The 21,663-nt window shown below is 46.5% G+C and overlaps 1 protein-coding gene and 1 long non-coding RNA gene across 2 annotated transcripts in view; one reads left to right on the top strand and one right to left on the bottom strand.

Moving 5' to 3' along the window:
* Positions 1 to 21,663, bottom strand: part of LOC125759399 (uncharacterized) — a 173,004-nt gene that overhangs the window by 48,031 nt on the left and 103,310 nt on the right. The gene's annotated exons all lie outside the window — the stretch shown is intronic.
* The window catches only part of LOC119387307 (uncharacterized), a 28,218-nt gene continuing 26,763 nt past the window's right edge, over positions 20,209 to 21,663 (top strand). The window contains exon 1 of the mRNA XM_037654657.2: positions 20,209 to 20,642. Coding sequence (XP_037510585.1) covers positions 20,616 to 20,642 — 27 coding nt within the window. The 5' untranslated portion in view covers positions 20,209 to 20,615. The remainder of the gene's footprint in view (positions 20,643 to 21,663) is intronic.

The raw sequence follows: 21,663 nt of genomic DNA, 5'->3' as shown, positions 1-21,663 counted from the left end.
TCCACACAGAACCGCCCTTCGCAATAAGAACGACAGGAGACGCCTAGGGGCTGTTACAGGGTCGAAAAACATCGCGTCAAAGCATGTCGTTGACTTGTTCGTTGATTACACGGCGTTCTGTGGGAGATACGCGATATGGACGATGCCGCAGTGGCGGTTGGGCGCCAGTGTCGATGTGATGCGTAACGGCGGACGTGCGACCGAGAGAAGTTTGAGCGACATCGAAAGAGCGAAATTCTTCCAACAGGTCCAGAAGCTGGGAACGCTGGACCGGCTTCAGGTTGTCAGCAATGAAGGAACCAAATACATCAGCGGGTGATAAACCAGCCATTGAAACAGCACTGAGCGTACTGGAACTGGGGCAGTGCAAGTCATTGGGTTCGTCCATAACTTGTGCATCTTCGAGGGGTTCCACGCTGCCGAGACATTCCTCTCGGACCAACGTAACACTGTGCGGGGATGGGTTGATAACAAAAATAGAGGTGCTGCCCTGAGTGACTTGCACGGTCGCGAAAGGCACTAGCAAGCCTTTCCTCATGCGAACACGGTCAGGTGGCGAGAGGAATACAACGTTGTCGGAGAGACTGGCGCAATAGACTGACAGCGCCGTTGACGAGTTTGCAGGCACTTTGGTGCCGTCTTTAACGAGTACCTTGCGCGCAGCCGATGGACTGTGTGCCGGCGTAAAACCAGAGAATGGTGATAGGTCTATTTCGGCTGGTGCGCAATGAATTACGGCGTCGTGGCGGGAGAGAAAATCCCATCCTAGAATGAGGTCGTGACAACATGCAGGAATTATGATCAAATTGACGGAGTACAGAGCATCCTGAATGATGACGCGGGCGGTGCACACCGGTGTAGGGTGAATACTTTGGGCGCTGGCTGTACGGAGGGAGATCCCGGAAAGTGGCGTCGTCACTTTTCGCAGTAATCGGCTAAGGTTTGCGTCCATAACGGATACGGCGGCTCCAGTGTCGATTAGGGCAGATGCGCGAACGCCGTCCATAAACACGTCTTGCCATGGCCCCTTTTATGTTAAAGGGACAAACAACCACTGAGAAAGCGGGGTTGAAATAATCCCACAAGTGGAAAGACTGTCGATTGTACTGCCTAGAACGAACCCTGTTTTTCTCATTAAACACAGATTTATAAGTTCATTTCTTGTGGGGCCCCAAAATGACATTTGGCGCCCCACACGGCAAAAAAAAAAAAAAAAATGAAGATGCATATGGTGCCATCACGTGACGTTTTACTGGTGCCCGCCGTTACTTGTCTCTCTATAAGCGTTAAAATGCAGTAACCTTTTTATTGTAATCATTTATAACTTAAAATGTACCGATACGTCTCCATTTGCACTGAGCAGAACTGTGGCGCCGCCTTCGCTTGACATTAGTTAGCTTAAGTCCCTATATTTTTAAAGGTAGCGACAACTACACGCGCGCCCTCTCGAGGGGTCCAAGGAGCAGCGATAGCAGACGACGCGCCGCTCGCTCCCGTGCATATGCGGGCGCCGGAAACCGAATTCGGTGCTCGCTTGAACCATTAAATTATTAATATTTGTGGCCCAAGAGGCTCATCAGTTATCAAAGTACAGGGACAATAACTTTAACGAGCACGGAGCACGTTAAATATTGAAATAAAACGCGTGCGTTTCCGAAGCAGGTTCCGTGCGGGTTCCCCACAGCATGCAGCTGTCATGCATGGCATTTATTTTTTTTTGCGTGTTTTGACACTCAGCGTAACTTGAAGAACAGGTGGTGCTTGGGTGAGCTAAAAGTGCTTGTTTTCTAGTTCGAATAAAATAGGCAGTTAGTGAGCGTACTGCTACTTTCGGAAACTTCATCGGGCACCTAGCACTCTTGTATTGCGTAGCGCAAAATACGCGCTATTATTGGTTTGACTGCGTTTGTCAGCGTTCAGAATTCTTCCCACAGTTACACAGTATTTTTAACTAAGCTTATTTTGCTTATACTCTAAGAGGTTTACTTACGAGAAGAGGGGATATTCCACAAATGCATTTGCACTGCATTTGAGGAATATCAGCAACTTGAGTACCTTTCAAGATCTAGGAAATATAGCCTGCCCACTAGTGTCTCGCCTATTTTAATGTTTAACTGTTTTAACGTGCATTTATCCAAAGCCATCACCCTCTTACTATCCCCGCTGCCTCCGTGTCTCGAAGATATAAAGGTACGTTGCAATGTTACCCAATGCAATTTCAAATAAATTCGGGTATGTATACACGTACAGGCCCTAAAACCAGACTACAACCAGAAAATCTGAGTGAGATGGCTTTTTGTAGAGATGCAAGAGAACAAAAGAGCACTTATTGAAAAACTGGGTTTTACCGCATGAATTCATAAGAAACTTTTTCTTTGGAAGTTTTGTTGTGAGCACTGATCCCCCCTCATTCGCTTGCAGGGTGGCTTCCGTTCCTTCTGCCTTGGATAATTAGCAAAGATGCTTGTTGCGGCATATATGGTTTCAGCTTTTTCCTCCCAGTTTCTTGCAGTATAATTTATTCGAACTTCTCAAAAGCGTTGTGATCCTCTAGGGAAAACATTACGCGGAATGTGCAGCAAAACACGGCAAGGTGTGGCAAAGAACTAATCCCAAATGCTCATTTCCCTGTGAGCTTGTAGTCTTGAAGCCACCCCGGTGAGAAAAACAAAGACAGCTTTATTGGGTTCCGAGCAATTTAATGTTAGAGATACGGGATGTGACTCTGCATTGACTACTATGCACAAATATACGGCATAAAGAGCGTCGAAGCAATATTATCGTTGCTAAGATAATGCTCATGCATATGCACGAACAAAAGCTCGCCGGCCAGCCGAAAGGCTGCTTGAAGTTATAACCATTACAAAATCACTTAGTTCGCATAGCCAGGTATTTTCTGTTGGCACAAATTTCTTGCGACTGATTTTGTTGGGCCTTCCTTCAGCATATATTTTTGTTACCGTGAGGAACAAAAAAAAAAAGCTTTTTTCTGTCCTCCGCGCGGGGAGGCAACCGAAGGCATAGAGACCCAACATACTATAGCACGTCACGCTCCAAACATTAAATTCAAACGCGAAATTGCTGTGTCCACTCAATTTCAGGTACATAGCTTCTAGTTTGCAACAACACTGCGACAGAGGCGCGTCAAGTACTCTCTACTTGCTAAAATCGAGCCACTCCACGCTTGAAAACACAGAGATCCGTACCTATCGCCGGCACAGCGCTGCCGCCGCTGGACCCTTTGGGCGGGGCGCGAAGGCGAAAAGGTCACGTGTCGCTAACCGACCTATCGCAGGGCGCGGCGGCTGGATCAAGACCTTTCGCTACTTTTGAAAGATAGAGGGACTTTAAGTTAGCTGAGCACCTAGTGGCACCTGCCGACGAGTTGGATAAGTACATGAAGCGCCTGGCTCGTAAGGTGGTAAAGACATTTCACCTGACGATTTCACCTGAGCGATTGGAAAAATTCTTCACCTGCTTTTTATATTCAAAAATGGTTGAACATATAAAAATTAGGGTGGTTAACCACAGTTTCACTCGCTCCTGTGTCGGCATCGGTGTTCAAGCCAAGTAAGCGGGGCGCCTCGATGCCGAACATTTTGTTTTTCGCGACTGCCGCTAAACTGGCGTCACAGAGCTATACAAAAGGCGCTTTGTCGAATATTGTGGCAAGCATAGCTTAATCATATATACCGCTGTGTTGGCTGAACTAGTTAATATACGCACCAATTAGTCCAGTAAAACACGATGGTATTAATTTTGGCACTGCACTCAAGTTTTTTAACTCCAATGAGAAGTTTACGGAACTTTAAAAGCGTTTTCTTGAACACTTTCAAACTTCAGTGTGGATTTCTGCTTTCCCACACTCTCTTCCCGTACAAAAATGCATGTAGGCAGTCTGTAGGCTGTCTAAACAAGGGTTTAGACAGTCTATAGACTGTCTAAACCCATTTTTGTAAGGGTTACGTGAGCAGAAATACTGATTCCATTATTTACATCCATTTATACGGCTGCAGTCGACACCGCTATATAAGCCTACAGTGAGTGTGAGAAGCTTTTATGCACTTAACTGCAACTAAAGAATCTGCTTAAATTAGCCTGAGGCTTGATAAGTGTTAATGAACTGAACTATTGGCCTCGAGATCTTGGAGTGGCGCCCTCTCGCGTGTGACGTCAGAGCGGGGACTCCGCTCTCAACCGCGCTGCAGCAGCCGCTGCTCCTGTATGCGGATCGTCTGCTTCAGGCGGGAACTTTGTCGAACGAACAGCCTCGCGACGGTCAACTAACGCCTGCAACGAATGTTTTTGAGTGTAATCTTGAACTTGTTTTAGTTGCGGCCCAATCGACAGGGCCAAGAAATCCCCCGGATGGCCGACGAGTGCGCCGATGCCACCGACCGCATTGCTGGTAAGAAAGTGAAACTATGTGTGAGTGTTCTCGCTCGTTATCTTGTTTCCGCCGTACGATACTAATTAGCTTGCGTGTTCTTTCGATATTTCAGTAAGCGTGCCGTTCTGAAGCATCTACAAGTATGTAAATAAAGCTTGTGAAAGGTCGCGGTGCCTCATCCAGGGCGAGAGGCGGTGTACGGCGCACGCCACGTTGTTGAATGCGCGGCCAAGGCCGTCAACGGAGATCGCGTCACCGTCGCAGCTCTCGTCCTGCAAACAAGTGCGCAAGTGCCGCCTTGTTGCACACCCCCTGCCGATGCCCATGATCGCAGTTTGTCCCGTAATGTTGGTTCAGTGAGAACGATATATATTGCGTCGTTCATATTAACACCGCACAGGGCCGTCGCAGGGGTATTAGAATATAACAAATAATTAATCCCTGATTATACCACGCACAGGACCACAGAGATTAATGTGGCAAAGGCAAGCTGGGTCGAGTTTCACGCCACGCAGCCTAACGAAAAGCTTAAAGAGCTCCGCTCTTAAAAAAGTGCCTGCACGGCCTCAGGTGAAAATTTTTAGAGAATGTGCACTAAACAGCGGCAACAGGTTTCGCTTATGAATTTATGATAAGCAGTCCGCTAGGCGCGCGCTTGCCTTCATAAGTAAAATACGTATGTAATTGTACACCATCCAAATGCAGCCGTAGTCTCAGATATCCTGCGCCGCTCAGCTAGAACACTATAGCTCAGCTGAGCTCACGAGGTGCGCTTTCCAGCGAGGCGATTCGGAGGCCGCGTCGTCGGCTCCTTGTCTATATAGGGGCCTTCGCGGCAGGTTGTTATAGCCTGCGTGCAATAAACGGCTTAAGTATTGGCGAGGCGCTTAAACGCGGTCACAAGCTTACCTAAGAGTGGCGCGTACGGAGGGTAGCAGAAGTCACTGTCCGCGAAGTGCTTGCTGCACACTGCAGTCGATGAAGGCGTGGGGCGCTTTCCCATTCTGAGCTGGACTATCTACTTCTTCTTCAGCTTTGGGTCCTTAGGATATTTGTGAGCCTTTTTCACGAGCGGACGAAGTACACTGAGGCACGGAGCAGTACTTCACCATTGCGCAGCACTCGCCACGGAGACAAGCGGCCGCAGTTCTAAGAAACAAAGAGCTGTAGTTCTAAATGAACGTTAAAAGCAGACCCACGGTTGTTCGAACAGCGTCACTAGCCACCATACGCAAGATAACCAATTGAACTGTTTTTTTTTTTTTTGTTGAGATTTACCACGACGGTGGTTTCAACACGGCGCTGGGCCTACGTAGCAGACGAAAGCGCGCGAATCCCCGCTCTGACGTCATACAGGCGCCGTTCGCAGCGCCGCCATCGGTCGCACACCAGGCCAATAGATTCAGTGCTATATGGTACATTTTAAAGAAGCATTTTGTACGAAAAAAGCCGGCAGTAAGAAGATCAGCGGGCCACCTCTGACCGGAGAAACGAATGTAGGAGTTGGATGAGTCAGATCGCAATCATATATATACTCTGGAGCGATATCACGACCATTCCTCAATCCAAATAGGGCGGGGAGTGGGTGAGTATATGGGAATGAACTTTGGAGGGAACGACAGAGGCACCTTGCAGGACATACTGAATAAGTTGCAAAGATTAGGAGCAATAAAAAGGCTGAATGCATTTCCCAGGCGAGAACGATACACGGACGAAGAGTGACGCACACAGGACGCAAGCGAGCGTCCTTTGTGCGCCTTTCGTTGTCCCTGTCTTCTGCTCTCAGGTGAAATGTATTGAAGTCAAAACCAGTTAACACACCTTTCAGCATTAACTACAATACAAAGAGTGTTTTGTGCAGGTGACGGAAAGAATAGTGCATATAAAAACCTATTGCTAAATCAGACGGAACAATTTCACCGATGTTTCATACTCCTCAGCCTACCATACGCCCACTGCATGACGAAGGCATCTCCCAATGATCTCGAATTTACCCTATCATGTGCGAGTTGATTCCATTTTATTCATGCAAAATTCTTGATCTCACTAACATACCTAACCCGCTATTGCCCTCGGCTGCGTCTAAGGTCCCTTGATATCCATTACGTTGCTCTACCTGACCACCGGTTGCCTTACCTACCCATTATGTGGCGCGCCCATGTCCATTTTTTCACTTAATGTCGGTTAGAATACCGGCTACAGCTGTTTGTTCTTTTATCTATTCTGCTGTCTTACGATCGCATAATGTTACGCCTATCTTTTTCCGTTCCATCCCATGCTGAGTGCTCCTTAACTTTTTCTCGAGTTTTTTTGTTATCCTCCAAGTTTCAGCCCCATATAACAGTACTGCCGATAGACAGTGATTGTGCGCTTTTCGCTTTAGGGACACTGGTAAATTGTCTGCCAGAATCTGGGAATGCATACCGTATGTTCTCCAGCCCATGCTTATTCTTCCGTGAGAGCGAGAGATGATGAAAAGAGAACGGATTTTAGGCAAATACCTAGTTTGTTCCTTGCGTTCCTATTGGACCACTTTGATATATGAGCACGAATTATAGGTTAAGAAGAGCTTTTGTAGTGTTTTTGTTGTGCCAGAACTGCCTATTTCTGGTGTTTGTGCCTAAATTCCTATAACTGCCTATAAATGCCTATTTTCAGAATCGGTGCCCATATGAATACTAGTTAACCTCAAATTTCGCTTTCGAGCGGAATTTGAGAACGTTATTCATGTTACCCGGCAACATTGACCTTTCGGAACTCTATGTGGTTCAACCTAGCCGTCTAGTTTGTGGGGTTGCACACGCAACCCATTGTCTTCAACGCGGCGGCACCTCGGCTTCGAGCTACGTTTGTAAGCTCAGTGGCGAGAGGGGTTGCGTGGGAGAGGGCATTGTGCCGCTCCCGCAGCCCTTTGCGCCCTGCTCCCTGGCCGAAGTCGAGATGCCCCGTTTTCCCTCCTTGCCCTTTTCTGGAGAGACTCCTCTCCAGACCCCAGGAACGCGCGCCGCTTTCTTGGGGGCCTCTGGTCTTCGGTCTTGGGAGATGTGATTGACAACATCAGACCCAAGCCGTGAGCATCACCGCCGCCATCAACCCCTGCAGCGCTCCGGCCATGGAGTGCGAACCACCACCCCGGACCGGAGTGCAAAAGCAGCCACGCGAGGTGAGATGAGCATTTATCATTCCCTCGACGTGTGCTTGCTATTTGTTAACGGTTGTTCACCCCAGTAGTACCGAACACTCCGCCGCTGGGGTGTTAACTTCATGTGCTACTTTATTGTTGCAATTGGCATCTGAGGTGAATAAACACCTTCAGTTGAAAGACTTGTCTCTGTCCCCACTGGCCTGAAACCCGCCGCGGTCGCAACTCAACGCGAACCGCGGGATAGGGGGTCACAGCTCTGACTGTTAGGGCTGCTGCGTAGCACCTAGTAGCGAGTAACTACACTCCTCTAGTGCGCGGTGAGATCCAAGCGAGGGACAGGTTCGCACGCGCGGCTTGTTGTGTTCATGCTTGTGTCAAAAAGAACCCCTATAAGTTCAACCGACTTCTGAAAAACAACCGCTAGCAGCAGTGAAATGGGCCACCTTACGCCGCTGCGATGACATGGCGCCAGTGGTTGGAGTAGGACGAGGAGGATATGTTGAGGAAAGGAAAAGGCGCTGTTTCTGAAACCTTAAATGGGAGCACGTCTCACAGTCTGCAGGGGAATTGGGAGAGGAACATAGAGATGGGAAGAGGAGAGAAGACGACAACGAGAGTTACGTCCATGACCCAGGACGCGGCGGGCGGCTTCTACAGCCGGTTGTCCTGTCCAGTGTCCCAAGGAATTGAATAACCTCCTTGAAGGCCTGAGTGCGGCGATGGGCAGAGAACAGGAGGTCCCGCTGTGCAGCCGGGGAAGGCGGAGAACGAATGCGAAACCATGGAGTGCTGTCAGGGGAAAGGAGAGTGCAGATTAAAAGAAAGAGAAATGTGATGTGCACGCGGCTTTTGTTTTGCTCGTAATTTACTTCTTAAAGGGCCCTTGACTAGGTCATATGAGAAATTCTATTTAGACACTGGAAGTTCTTACGTGTCCAATGAAAAGCATTGTACCACAATAATTTTTCAAATTGGTTCATTACGAGCCACGAGATCACGATGAGAGAAGGCAAGCGTGAAACGCTTGCCGCTCGCCTCATGTAGCCTTCGCAAGCCAAGTTCATTCCCTGCCCTCTTCGGTATCGGAGCAACTCGGAGCCGGAGCATCACATGACGCAGAAGCAGCAACACGTCATGCGCTCGCAAGGTCACGTGCGCATGATGTGCCCTAGCTAGCGGTATATATACACGCCACCTGTGTTGTGTATATATACCGCTTTTTTCTGTGGGTTGGATTCCTCAGTGCGCGCACGTTCGGAGAGGCTGGCACGGATCGTGTCTCCATACCGCGATACACGGCGCGGCACCTCTGGAACTGCTGTAAGGGACATTGAACGAAAAACTTGCCAAGCGTTGTCAGGGCTGGCACCGGCACGACGCAGGAACGGCGAGAACACGAACGCATGCGAATTGGAGACAGATAGTCTCGCATCCCGCTGCGATTCGAAGTAAAAGAAGAAAAATGAAAACTTCCACAGATTCTGTTTCGCTGTCTTCATATATCTATCAACTTTCATTAATCTATTCAAGAGCAGATTGCACAAATTGCACATGTCGCCTCAAATAATCCTCGCAGTCTCAAGTGCTTCTGTGAACTATGTCAGAGCACTAACGTCGACGTAGAGAAGCGCTGTCACATAGCTATGCAGAACCATCCCTTGTTGTACGTCACCCCATCCATGTCGGGGCGCGCGCCCGTAAAATGAAGGGCAAGCGGCGTTCATTTTAAAATTTCCCCTGATTCCGTGGCACCTAGCGTTGCAAACCTTGGCAGACGCGATCGTGGGCGTCCAGCGCGTGCATTACACTTGTCAGCTCGAAGTGCTCTAACCCGGTGAGGAGCCTTTTATGGTATTTTCTGGCAGAAGAGAAATTCACCCTGCGCGATTAGAGGCGGCCAGTAGGAGGCATCCCTCTCTTCTGGTCTTGTGGCGTTCTGGCTATCTGCTCCTATGTTGCCCTTCTCAGCCATGCCGAAAAGAAAAAGACACAGTAGTGCGTTTATTCGACGGTGGACACTTGACTCACCACGCTAGGCAATAAAAGGAGAGACCGTGTTCGGCGAACCATGCGAAAGAAAGGACAGAACTGATTTGCGAACTGATTTGCGCAGAACTGATTTGCGAAAGAAAGGACAATTGCATGACTATGTTCAACAATTCGCGCCTTTGTGCCAGGAAGTTCCGATACAGTCTTCAAAATTGGGACCTCCTTATGTGTACTGAACACATGAAATATTTCTGTATTTCTGTCAATAATATTCTGGTTGTGATCATAAGCAATCACATTTTTTTGCTTTTCTGTCGTAGATACAAGTCGCGCACGTTTTTCTTTGAAATTATTTGAATTTATGTAAAAATTCATTGTGCCTATATTTAATATTTTGAAGACCTAAAACGGTGTTTCGCGTGCCTATTTTTGGCGCCTAAAACGCGCTTTCTTTAGTGCCTAAAAATCCGGCCTCTAATGATGAGAAATGCAGGTCGACCAGGTGTTAGCATCCGATTTTCCACCCTACGCTGTTGTGGAGAACTACGGATTGGAAATAGGACGAATAAAAGAAAATAAAGAAAACCACACAAAGAAAATAAAGAAAGAAAGAAAATTCATGAGCCATTCCATTTTGTGAATGTGGCTGAATAAGGAAGCTGTCTAGCACACGACGCTGAGGTGACACGTAATGCTGGTGAAAGGTACAAACACATCATATTGTCTTGAGAGGTGGCGGCGGCCATCGCAACGAAAAGCGCACACAACACACACGCCATTTTTTCCAATGGTATGAATGATATACAGGGTGCCAGCTATATTTAGCCAGAGGTTGAAAATATGCCGACACACTCAATGACGACGCGGCCAAATGCATGTTGTTGACTGTTGCCTGGAGTACGTCAGACTAATTTTGTGTTCTCATATTTTACTTAGTTAGGCCACTTTTATTAAGGATAATTCCACCCCAAACGTGCCAGCCATTTTGGCGACCATCTCAAATGCATTCGAGAAAAAAAATCGTGCGGGTTTCTTGCGTTGAAAACAGTGAATTACTAGAATATTTTGGAGAGGAAAAATTTTTTGGTCACGTGTGAGCCTTCGAAATTTCGTAAAATGTCGTCCGAGTGTTGTTTGTCAGAAAATTTATTTGGAGAGTATCGGTTCTCGTTTCAATACCACATTTGGTTTGTGTATTAAGCAAAACCGTTTGTATAATGTGTTCGAAGCTCGGTGATATACATGCTGTTATATACGCCTCCAGCAAATTTGCCAAAGTATTCTATGTTGGCGTTTTTTGCTTTATAATATTGCGTTATTTATGAATACCTGAGTAATGAGTACTTACTCCAAAGACGGTATATATTGCGTCACAAATATTTTCAGGCCAGTGATGTTTCTAAATTTTACGAGAAAACTCACTAATTGGTGTTCGCGTCCCTTCTGCATATCTATGTCCTCGTTGTATCGCGCTGAATCCACCCAATATGTTCAACAGAATCCAAATCGACCAAATGTCAGTTCTTCTGGATAAAGCCATCACTTTGCTTCACATTGAGACGCAATTTACACCACGTGGCGCTCCAATTAAAAATCAGCTTTATAACTCAATCAAAAGGAAATAAATAGTTCTTATATGGCAAGTTTTATCATTACAATTATTGTTTTAGCAAATAATTCTTGAAGTTTCCCATTGACGGCAATGGGAACTTCAACGATGAAGCTGCTGTATGACCAAATTGGAAGATTGCCATCAATGGGGAACTTCAAAAATTATTTTATTCCTAAAACAAAAATTACAATGATAAAAGTTGTCATATAAGAACTATTTCTTTCCTTTCGATTGAGGTATAAAGCTGATTTTAATTGGAGCACCACGTGGTGCAAACTGCGCCTCAACGTACACAAAAATGATGATTTTCTCAAGTTTGTGATTTTTTCTCGTAAAATTTAGAAACATCAGTGGTCTGAAAATATTTGTAACACAGAATAGATCATTTGTAAAGTAAGTATTCAATATTCAGATATTCATACATAGCGCAATATTTTAAAGGAAAAAATGCAAACATAGAACATTTTGGCTATTTATTTAGAGATGTGCATGACTGAAATATTGCGTAATATTATTGAAGTTCTAACACCTTAGCCAAAGGCCTTTACTTAATATCTAGGTCAAATTTGGTATTGAAACAAGAAATGGCACTCCAAGAACGAATTTTCTGACAAACATCCCTCGAATGACATTCCTCGAGATTCAAAATGCCCCCGCGTGACCAAATTTTTTTTCTCTGAAGTATTGAAGCAGTTTACTGTTTTCAATGCAATAAATCAGCACCATTTTTTTTTCGAGTACATTTGAGATGGTCGCCAAAATGGCTGAGACGTTTAGCGTGGAATCAACCTTAACTAGCTGTTGAAGCGACGAAGCTGGCCAAAAGATTCCAATGAGAAAGTTGCACATTGGTTTGCAAAACGTCCGAATAGACAGCTTCTAACTTTCTATGCATTAGGTATTAGTGTTTTTCTGCATACTACAGATGCCCGCGAAATACGAAAAAAAAAAAATACCACGTGACATACCCGCTTGCGCGCCTATGCACATCTTGATTCTAGTATTCCCTAACGTTCCACGTACAAACGATATTCTTCCCTCGCGCCGGTTCATGACAGCGATAAGCAGACGCAGCGGTTATCGCTTGTGTTGCCGCTATCAAAACGTGTTCGTCGCACAGCCACCATCATGGTCGCCACCCTTTCGAGGCCGCTCAACCAGGCAATTAAATGATATGGTCGTCTGCATGCGGAACGTTAGGGAGCACCAGAATCATGGCGCGCAAGGAGGCCTGTCACGTGGTATTTATTTTTTTTTGGCGGGCATCTGTAGTAAGCGGAAAAACACTAATACTTAATAGATAGAAAGTCAGAAACCTTCTAATAGGATGTTTTGTAAACCGATGTACAGCTTTCGTATCGGAATTTCTTGCCCGACTTCGTTGCTTCAAAAGTTAGTTATTTAAAGTAGCCTAATTAAACAATTAATCAGAACAGAAATAATAGCCTGACTTCCTCCAGGCAATAGTCAGCAACATGCATTTGGTCGCGTCGTCACTGAGTGCGTTGGCATATTTTTAAACTCTGGCTAAAGATAACTGGGGCACCCTGTAGATGATGCATGATGTGAATCTATAAATAAATTTGACATACACTACCTACCATTTTTACGCGCAGTACTGCATGTAGGGGATGTAGCAATTGCATGTGAAATTTGACATGCAATACAAAGCACGCAGGGTTCGCTCCTCTGCAAGCATGTTGGAGTTCCACGTGACTGCTCTCGGAGAACTGTGTCTGCCCTTTTGGAACAAAAGCGCTGTTGGCGTTCTTGAGGAACACTCAGCCTAAACAAAGCTTGTGAATGACTCTTTTTATGTATATATGTGCGTTTGTGACTGCACGTACTATTTGTGTGTATATGGTGTATATGTGATCATTGTATATACCATAGTTATCACCCGACACCTGGAGTAGCAAGCCAGGTGACAAACCAGGCTAACCTCTCCGGGAATTTCATTAAAGAATATTACCTCTCTCTCTCTTTCGGAATCCACATACACGCAACTATGTTATATATGTATACCTGCGCGCATCCCGGGCTTTCTTGATAATGAGGAATCAAAGTTTATAACAGGGCAATAACTGCTCCTCATAAAACGTCATATAACTTCCTCATTGCAGGCGTTTTTCGGTGTCATTAACTAGATAGACAGCATTGTAAAAAAATCTGCGTGATTTACTCCATGGTGCGGCTCAGAATAATAGCGTACTCAAGTATTTTTAAACCTTGGCTAAAGTTAATTGAGTCATTCTGTATATAACATTAAAGTCACGTTTCATAAAAATGAAAGAAATGGTATGCACAGCGTCACAAAGCACAACGCCGTTATGTTCTAAGTGAAGCAGTAGCAATGAACGTGAGGTGTCGCACTTTAACAGCATTTAGTCTAGTAGTCTTTCGACGCGCTTGCGGTTCGTAGAGGTGAGAGAAAAGAAAATGAAATGGTGCACGCGGCACATTTCAGTGCATCTTCTGAAGACAAGAGCAAGTAGGGTTGCCTCATTTCCTTGATGACTCATAAAGGGCTAGCAATGCCGGCTATGACCATCTGGTGGGCTGGTCGGTGTGCTCTTGTCATATTACATTAAAGCACCTAAGCAATTGGCCGAAAGAGTGACGCTGTTTCGCCGGGCATATAAGCGAAAAAGAGGCGCGCCCATAGTGCTAAACAACCAAAGATAAATTATCCGACAAGGAAGTGCTAACTTCAGCTGAACGTAAGCTCCAGCGCACGCTATAAGGGAAAACAATACCACGACGCTGAAACACCAGGCGGAAATGGAGTCGCCGATAATCAGGCTGCGCTGTGGTACTTCAAAAACTTCTTGTTAATGTTCTCTTACAGACCCATGACCTTCTTTTTAATAAGCCTATTGCTAAATTGCCTTGAAACTTGCTTAACGTGGCATGAAAAGGTTAATGCAGAGATAGCAGTGGATGGCGTAATACGTTAATGGTGGTGTCATCGCTTTGGCTCTTTGGTGTAATGTTAGCCCACACTAAGAATGCCACGAACACGTAATGGTAATAACGGGTACCTCGCTTCGTTTTAAATGCCTTCATTTTAAGAAAACGAAAAATGGAAATATTCCTCTTTGACGAGTAGGAGTTTCAAGGACTCACATTATTGAATTTCTCTGGACACTTGAAATTCCATCGTGAAGCCAACCTCTTTAGCCATTTTTTTATTTGTACACGCAATAGAAGTGAAATCACCATGAGAAAAAAGCGTTTTCTTTTTTTATACACTAACTATACTTTAAAACGATCCGTACATAGAGTGTAAGAAAAGAAGTTAGGAGACATAGGCCTCCAACCATGGGCCAGCTGGCATATGTTTGAAGGGCAACAACCCAATAGACGATGCAGGAAGTAGGTTATATGCATAGATCTGCTGTGAAATTAAAGAAATAGTGTCAGTTCAGTGCCGTTGTCTTGTCTTCGTCTTTAACCTTATGCTTTATGTCCCTTGAAAGGACTGATAATTAAACTAGATAAATTATCCGCGCCTCCATTTGATACAGGAGGATATTCGCCCCGAGATCTTTGGGTGGCGCCTTCCAGCGTCTGACGACATCGCGGGGACTCGGGTGCCGCTCTTCGCGCGCGTGCTCGCTACATGAAGGCTGCTCGACGCTGCCGACCAATCTGACCTGCTCGAGTTATTGAAACAATAGTGGGCATGTTCATAAAGCAATTTGTGCTGAATGTTCCAACAAAATGCCCAGCGAAATCGAACGTAGTTGCCGTCCGTAGGAGCACGTTTAGTACCGATTGCTCCTGGTGTCGTCTGCTAGCCACCAAGTGTGCATCTCCATGTATGACGACGATTTCTTTTCGCGACTGTTCTAGGGCCATGGCGCACTCAAAATAACTTTCCGGCCCGTTTTCTATCCGTGACTTCAGCGTTCGCGCTTCGGCTCCGTGTCGGCGTTAAATCGCAATACACGTATACAGCACGCTGCGCGTGTTCGGTTGCCAAGCCTGCTCCTTCGGTTTAATTCCTTTCTTCGGAGTTGTAAGCGCATGCAAAACTACGTGTGATGTCATTCAAATAAATTACATGGGCCTTACAGGCAACAACCTTCGATTAAGTTCAAGTTTTCAGCAGCTGCTGTGTAAGCGCGTCGTAAGTACTTGAAATTTAAACAAGAAATGAAAAGGTTGACAGTACGAGAAAAAATAGGTTGCACGACGGTGTTAAATATTGACAGGTTGTACGCAGCTCTTTTATGCAACATATTTGAATCCCTACGTTAATAAATCGACATTTCAGGCTCGAAAATATAACTTGCTGCCGGCAGGGGGGATGTTATTTGTAGTAATTAGAATACAGATGCAAAGAAAATAAAGTGGACGAAACGATAACTTGCCGCTGGCAGGGACCTGTCGGCAGCAAGTTATCTTTTCGTCCACTTTACTTTCTTCACATCTGTATTCTAATTACTACAAATAACATCCCCTATACTTTCCTTAGCATTATTGTCTGTTAGTTGTCATTAATATTGTGTTTAACAAAGAAAAACGAGCCCTTAAAAGTTATCTACGCTCTTTCATTCATGGCGAGGGTCTCGTTCTGACAGACTTGATGCCTTCAGGATGTATGCGAGGAATTATTGGTCAGCTGCCAGCTCGTAAAACGATCACGTGCTACGTGACGCCAACAGGCAGAAAAAGAGTTTTCCCCATTCGCCGCCATAGCTGCGATCGGCGCTGACTAACACTCCTAGGTTTAAATGCACATATATAGCCCATAAAGTGGAGGGGAGGATGACCGCCGCCGCAGCTCAGTGGTACAGAATCGGACGCGTTATTCGAAGGCCGCAGGTTCGGTCCCTGCCGGCGGCAAGTTATCGTTTCGTCCACTTTACTTTCTTCACATATATATTCTAATCACTACAAATAACATCCACTATACTTTCCTTGGCATTATTGTCTGTTAGTTCTCATTAATATTGTGTCTAACGAAGAAAAAACGAGCCCTTAAGAGTTATCTACTTTCCTTGGTTCTATATATGCGTATTCACAGACAAGTTCCCTTCGAAGACAATGTTACTGACTCCTCGAGAGGGTACACTGATATATCTAATGGTGTATTCGGTTGGTCGCTCCGATCCCCTGGATCGGAGTCGGCAGATGCGGAGGCAGCCCGAAATCGGAGCGCGAGAGGTAGCGTACCAACCGAATGGATCGACGAACTCAGAGCAGCGCGCCTGTAGCGCCACCGTGCAACCAGCGCGGGAAGCCGCCGGGTAAACATCGACAAATGGGGTTGACCATCCGAGCTGGCTTCATCGCCCGAGCTGCTGTTTTAAGGGCGAGACAGATAGTACGATTTTGCCTCCTATCTGGCGTGCGGCGTCGGATGTCCGGCATGTGGCGTACGGCGATTCAGCACACACGGGGCGAACGAGCAATCAGCCGTAGGCTCCGCCCACATAGGGCACCTCGGCATGCACACTTGGAGGACTTCGTATCCTCGTAATAAAGCAGAAAACAAACAATTTTGCACAGTCACGCTTCGTTATATAAGAAAATAATCACTACAACTACGCCTTCGCGAACGACGAGCACATCGCAACAGCTCGCCGCCACTCACGACTCCGAGAGGTAGGCCTAGCATGGCGGACGCCGGCCGTCGCCTACGCCGTTCACGATCACACGCGAGCTCGGCAGAGAGCGCTTGTTATTGCCAACACGATTAAGCTTTGTACTCGCATGTAATGCGTTAGCATACGCTATTAAGTTGCTCGGCGTCATCGATGTGAAGGCATTCGTCTGCGAGCTGCTGTAACCCCATTTACGTCTCGTCCGCCTTCAGTAGCCGCCTCCTTTTTGACATGGTGCAGTTATGGCTTAGTACATGTGAACTCACCACACAAACGCTCAAAAACGCCACGAACACAATACAACACACGTGTACGAAGTATTACGCGTCCGATGCTCTCCCCTTCTGAAATGCACGCTCGCGCTAGTGCCACGTGAGCCCCCCTCCCGGCCAGATCGCACCACGCTCTCACTTCGAAGTCAGAGCGGTCGGGAGCGCTCCGAGTCGGAGGCTGGCGCTCCGAAAGAACCAACCGAAGGTAGTTCGAGCGCTCGGATTTTGCCAACCGAACGCGCGACCACTTTTCAGAGCGCTCTAGAGCGCTCAAAATCGCCCAACCGAATACGCCATAAGTATTGGTGCTTTTAGGATTGTTCTTCGGCGGATTTGAAAAGGAGCCAGAATTCAAGCTAAAAGTAGGCAACGTTGCCAGGTCACTTAATTTTATCGCCAAGTTTGTAGCCAAATAGAAGAGAAGCAGAATTATGAATGAATGAATGAATGAATGAATGAATGAATGAATGAATGAATGAATGAATGAATGAATGAATGAATGAATGAACGTTATTAAATGTCCGACAGTTTCATCTGGGTGAGGCGGGGGGAAGAGGGTATTAACCACTGTCCCGTCCGACCCTCCGTCGATGATGATGGCGTCAGGTGAGGGCTCGAAGTCCTTGGACCCAGGCGGCATCTTCGGCTTGCCGGACAGCACAAAGTTGGCCGGTCGGCTTGTCGCTGGTGAGTGCCGCCTCCCAGCGGCAGCGACGCCGACGCAGCGAATCCGCAGCAGTGACCACAGCTGCGGCGGCGCCGGCCCCTGCCCTCGCGCGGTGGTAGCAGCAACGATTGCTCCCGGAGTTCGTCCCTGCCTAACATGCGTCGCGAAGTGAGCGGCGGCAGCGACAGTAACTCTCCCGGCACATTCCCAAAGCATGTGCCGCAGTGTGGCTCTTTCCCTGCACGCTTTACACGCGTCCGTCGGGTATATATATAGAATTATGTGTGCAGTTTTTATTAAGTTTACCATAAATATTGCCAGTTTGAACAAGCAAAACCATAGAAATAAGAACAACGCCGCGTATGTGTCCTCTTCTCGTCCCGCTTTTAGCGCTGTTTTTATTCTTCGTCTACCATAAGGGCACAGATTTTTCTCTCTCGCTTGGTCTTCAACTCACCGATAAGTTGCAAATAAACGAATAAATTATAGTAAATTCAATGCGCCTGTAGGTATTTTACGTAAAATGGATAGAGTTCTTGCCAAGTACAGAGTGATATTGGAACATTCCAGCCAACAAGTCAGGGGCAACATTAAACATTGAAGCAGTTTCTCCTTGAAGCCGCAAAACGAATTTGATTAGTAGAGTTTACTTAATACAAGTGCAGCTTCAGATAGCGAACTCTGGTTGAAGATGAACAGCCCAGCTTCATTTTGCTGCGGACTTCTGTTTTTGTCAAGTTCACACTGGAACACGTGCTGCGCATCATAATTAGAAAACTTGAGCGTATCATCAGCATACAGGGCGGGGAAGCGAGAGCATTGTGCCAGCCCCGTGTTTGGTTATATGCACGCAACTTCGCCACTGCGTATTTGCAGGCACGCCGCGCATTGCTTTGAGGTGCCTCGATCTGCACCAGCCTGCTGGTGTGGGGAAGGACGCCGCGCGCATCGTCTGACACGAGAGAAAAGATTAGAAACAACGTATTTTATCCGCAAATGATAAAATAATTGCTAATTAATGCGCCAAGACAGAACTTCAAAAGTAGTCAGAAAGTAGGCATGCAGTCAGCCAGAAATTTGCGTCGCCAAACGGGGTCGTAGAGTAGCCAATTTGGCGCAAAGTAGCCACCAACGGCAACCCTTGGTGCTTTCCCTGCACAATAGAAGGCGGGAATCTCTTACCCGGGTGTATTGTTTCTCTATAATAAAAAAAATGTCTTGCAGAACTGGTTGTAATAATACCGGGGTTCTACGTCCGAAAACCACAATGTGATGTGAGGCACGCTGCAGTGGGGGACTGTGGATTGATTTTGAGCACCTGAATTTCTTTAACGGACTCCTGAATTTATGACCTTAAGTCTTCTTTCATTTCACCCTCCACACTCCCCTCTCGAAATGCGGCCGCAATGGCCGGTAATCCTACCCACATCCTTGCGCTTCGCATCGTGACGCTTTAGTAGCTAAGCTACCATGACTAATGCATAAACGGTTATCACATAAGTGTGTGCTTCCCCTTGGCTCTTTCAGAGCAAAACGCTGCAAACTTTCACAAGTATGGCTTGGTGGGCTAGTTGGTATTGCATCTTAAAGGCTACAGCGCACAAAGACGGGGACAACAGAAGAAAACACAGAACGAAGCGCCGAATTTCCAAGCCGACAATATTTGAATAAATTACGTTACTCAAAAGAGAGGGAGTCTCGGAACTTTTTCAAGAACCTTCCTTACTTCATGTGCATATTGTAGTGAATTTCAGGTCTGCACGGGCATGCTTCAAGCCGTATGAAAGCTCTCTCGGATGGGCGGCTCTTGCGAAATATTTGACGTAGACACAGTTCGGGCAACGTTCTTCGTTTCTACAACATGCCGGAAGTCAGAACTTCCCTTTAAATAACGCGAGTGTCCTAAAGAACTGTGACATTTAGCAAAAGAGAGGGTTGCACGGTTTTAAAATGATTTCTGACATGTGCTGCAGACTGCCGGTTATAACTTCAATTGCAAGACAGTCCCCGGGCTAAACCAGGAAATTCGTTTAAGGTGATGGTTTTAAGCTATCACTTTTCCGCAGTTAGAATGAAAGAGGGATAACCTCAACCAGCCTGTAGCAACGCCATTTTGAGAGCTATACATCCTACTTTTAATTTATTCTCTCTTATTTGTTTAAAATAAATTTAACCATTCTTCCTTGTTAAGCTCGTAACGTATAGCTCGAGAAAGATGTGACGTGTATGCAGTGTGTTATTTTTTTCTGCACGACAGCTCCGCTATAGCACCCGACAAATTAGCACCTAAAGCAACCGTCCCATGCTGGAAAAAAACTGAAAAAGAATGGGTCTGCAAGGGTGCCAAGCAAATCTTCACTGGCGCTGGAGCAGCGAGGGACGCACAAACAAAATTGAGGCGCCAAGAAAAAAAAACGCCAGGGACGACTTTCAAATGGGCAGGTGGAGGCCATTCTGAAAGAGACGAAAGAAAGCCGTGAAGTTCTCGTTTGAAAGCCTGTAGTTAGGCGTGGCGGTTTGGGCTGGAAGCTGCGAAGCTTCGTATGGTTCGTGTTGGCTCTCGCCTGGCGTGAGGCTCACTTTTACGCGGAGCCACCATTGTTACGAGCGCGTCGCATCTCTCGTCCCGTTGCTCTTGTCACGGTTGCGTGAACATTTAGGTCCTCGTACCGGCTACAAAAGACACGCTACGGTTGAGCGACAATTGTTCGATTAGAGCAGACGTTCCCAGGTGTGACCAGAGTGGCGTCGTCGCCTTGACACCTGTACATGTGTTCGTGCCGTGCCGACGGCCTCGCAAATCTTTCGGACGAGTTGGCAGGCGCGGCGTCCGCAGTGGAGAATCGGGACATTCTGGCTGGTTGGGCTGCAGGTCCTCAGTTGGATGGACGACGGCACTGAGGCTGGAGAAAGCAGCGTGCCGCGCACATGTCGGCTAAGACCGCGAGCGCAATGGTAAGTGCAGACAGTGTCTATGCTCCGTGTGATTCCTCGCATGCTTGTAGCAATATACGATTGTCCGTGTTATGCGATATCAGGACAGCTAACAGATGTTGGCGAAATCTTCGAAAGTTTCAAAACGGAAGTTTCCGAACACAAGGAGCCACGTATAAAACAGACGCACATGTTTGTGGGCGTCTATTTTAGGTGTCTCCGTGTCCTAATATTATTCCCGCAACGTAGAAGCATCCATTAAAGCAAAGAATGAACGAGTCATGCCAAACTTTACGCCCAGCATATTTGATCCCAATGTTAGGAATCGTGAAGAGCGATTTAGAAAGAAAGAAGAAGTGGACTATATGTTAGGTGGCGCCTAAAATTTTATAACAGCTGGAAATGTTCTTATGGCGGTGCGCTATGATGCCTAACTTGTGCGTGGTTGCTTCTTGTTCGAGGAAGATGTCAACCTGCAATATTCTTATGACACGCAGGGTGCTCCCCCGTATACGAGTTACGGTGCTGGCTGCCACGTAACACTTGGTAATGGAGATTTAACCCTTTTCGGTTATCTGCCCCATATACCGAGTCACTTGGAACTGCATGGTTCGGGAGAAAGCCTATTGTCGCCATGCACCATTCGTCTTCGAGCGTCTTGGCTTACATACACACCGCTGTCGCCTATACTGACGCCTTTGATTTCCCGGGGCTGTGATCTCGCAGGGAACCTCAAGCGAAATTTTGGCACATTTATCCTCGAATCTTATTGTTCGCACGACGCATATATACGACAGCAACTTTTATTTCAGATTTGGGAGTTTTGTTGCAGAAATTTGCACCGGCATTTTCCCGATTTGTTGGTGATTTGGATGGATAACAAAACGGAGAAATATATTTATAGTGATGCCTCCTTCCTAGCAAAATCTGGGAAAGTCTTATTGCTGCTGTCACTGGGCTTCCGATTTACATACAAACAAGTATAACAACCTAAAAATGTAAGATCTCTGCCACGTCAACGAGCCATAGTTCTCCGGCTACG

The sequence above is a fragment of the Rhipicephalus sanguineus genome, chromosome 1 (genome assembly GCF_013339695.2).
Source record: "Rhipicephalus sanguineus isolate Rsan-2018 chromosome 1, BIME_Rsan_1.4, whole genome shotgun sequence".
Classification (NCBI taxonomy): Eukaryota; Metazoa; Arthropoda; class Arachnida; order Ixodida; family Ixodidae; genus Rhipicephalus; species Rhipicephalus sanguineus.
The sequence above is the reverse complement of the archived record's forward strand: the minus strand, read 5'-3'. Positions and strand labels throughout refer to the sequence as shown.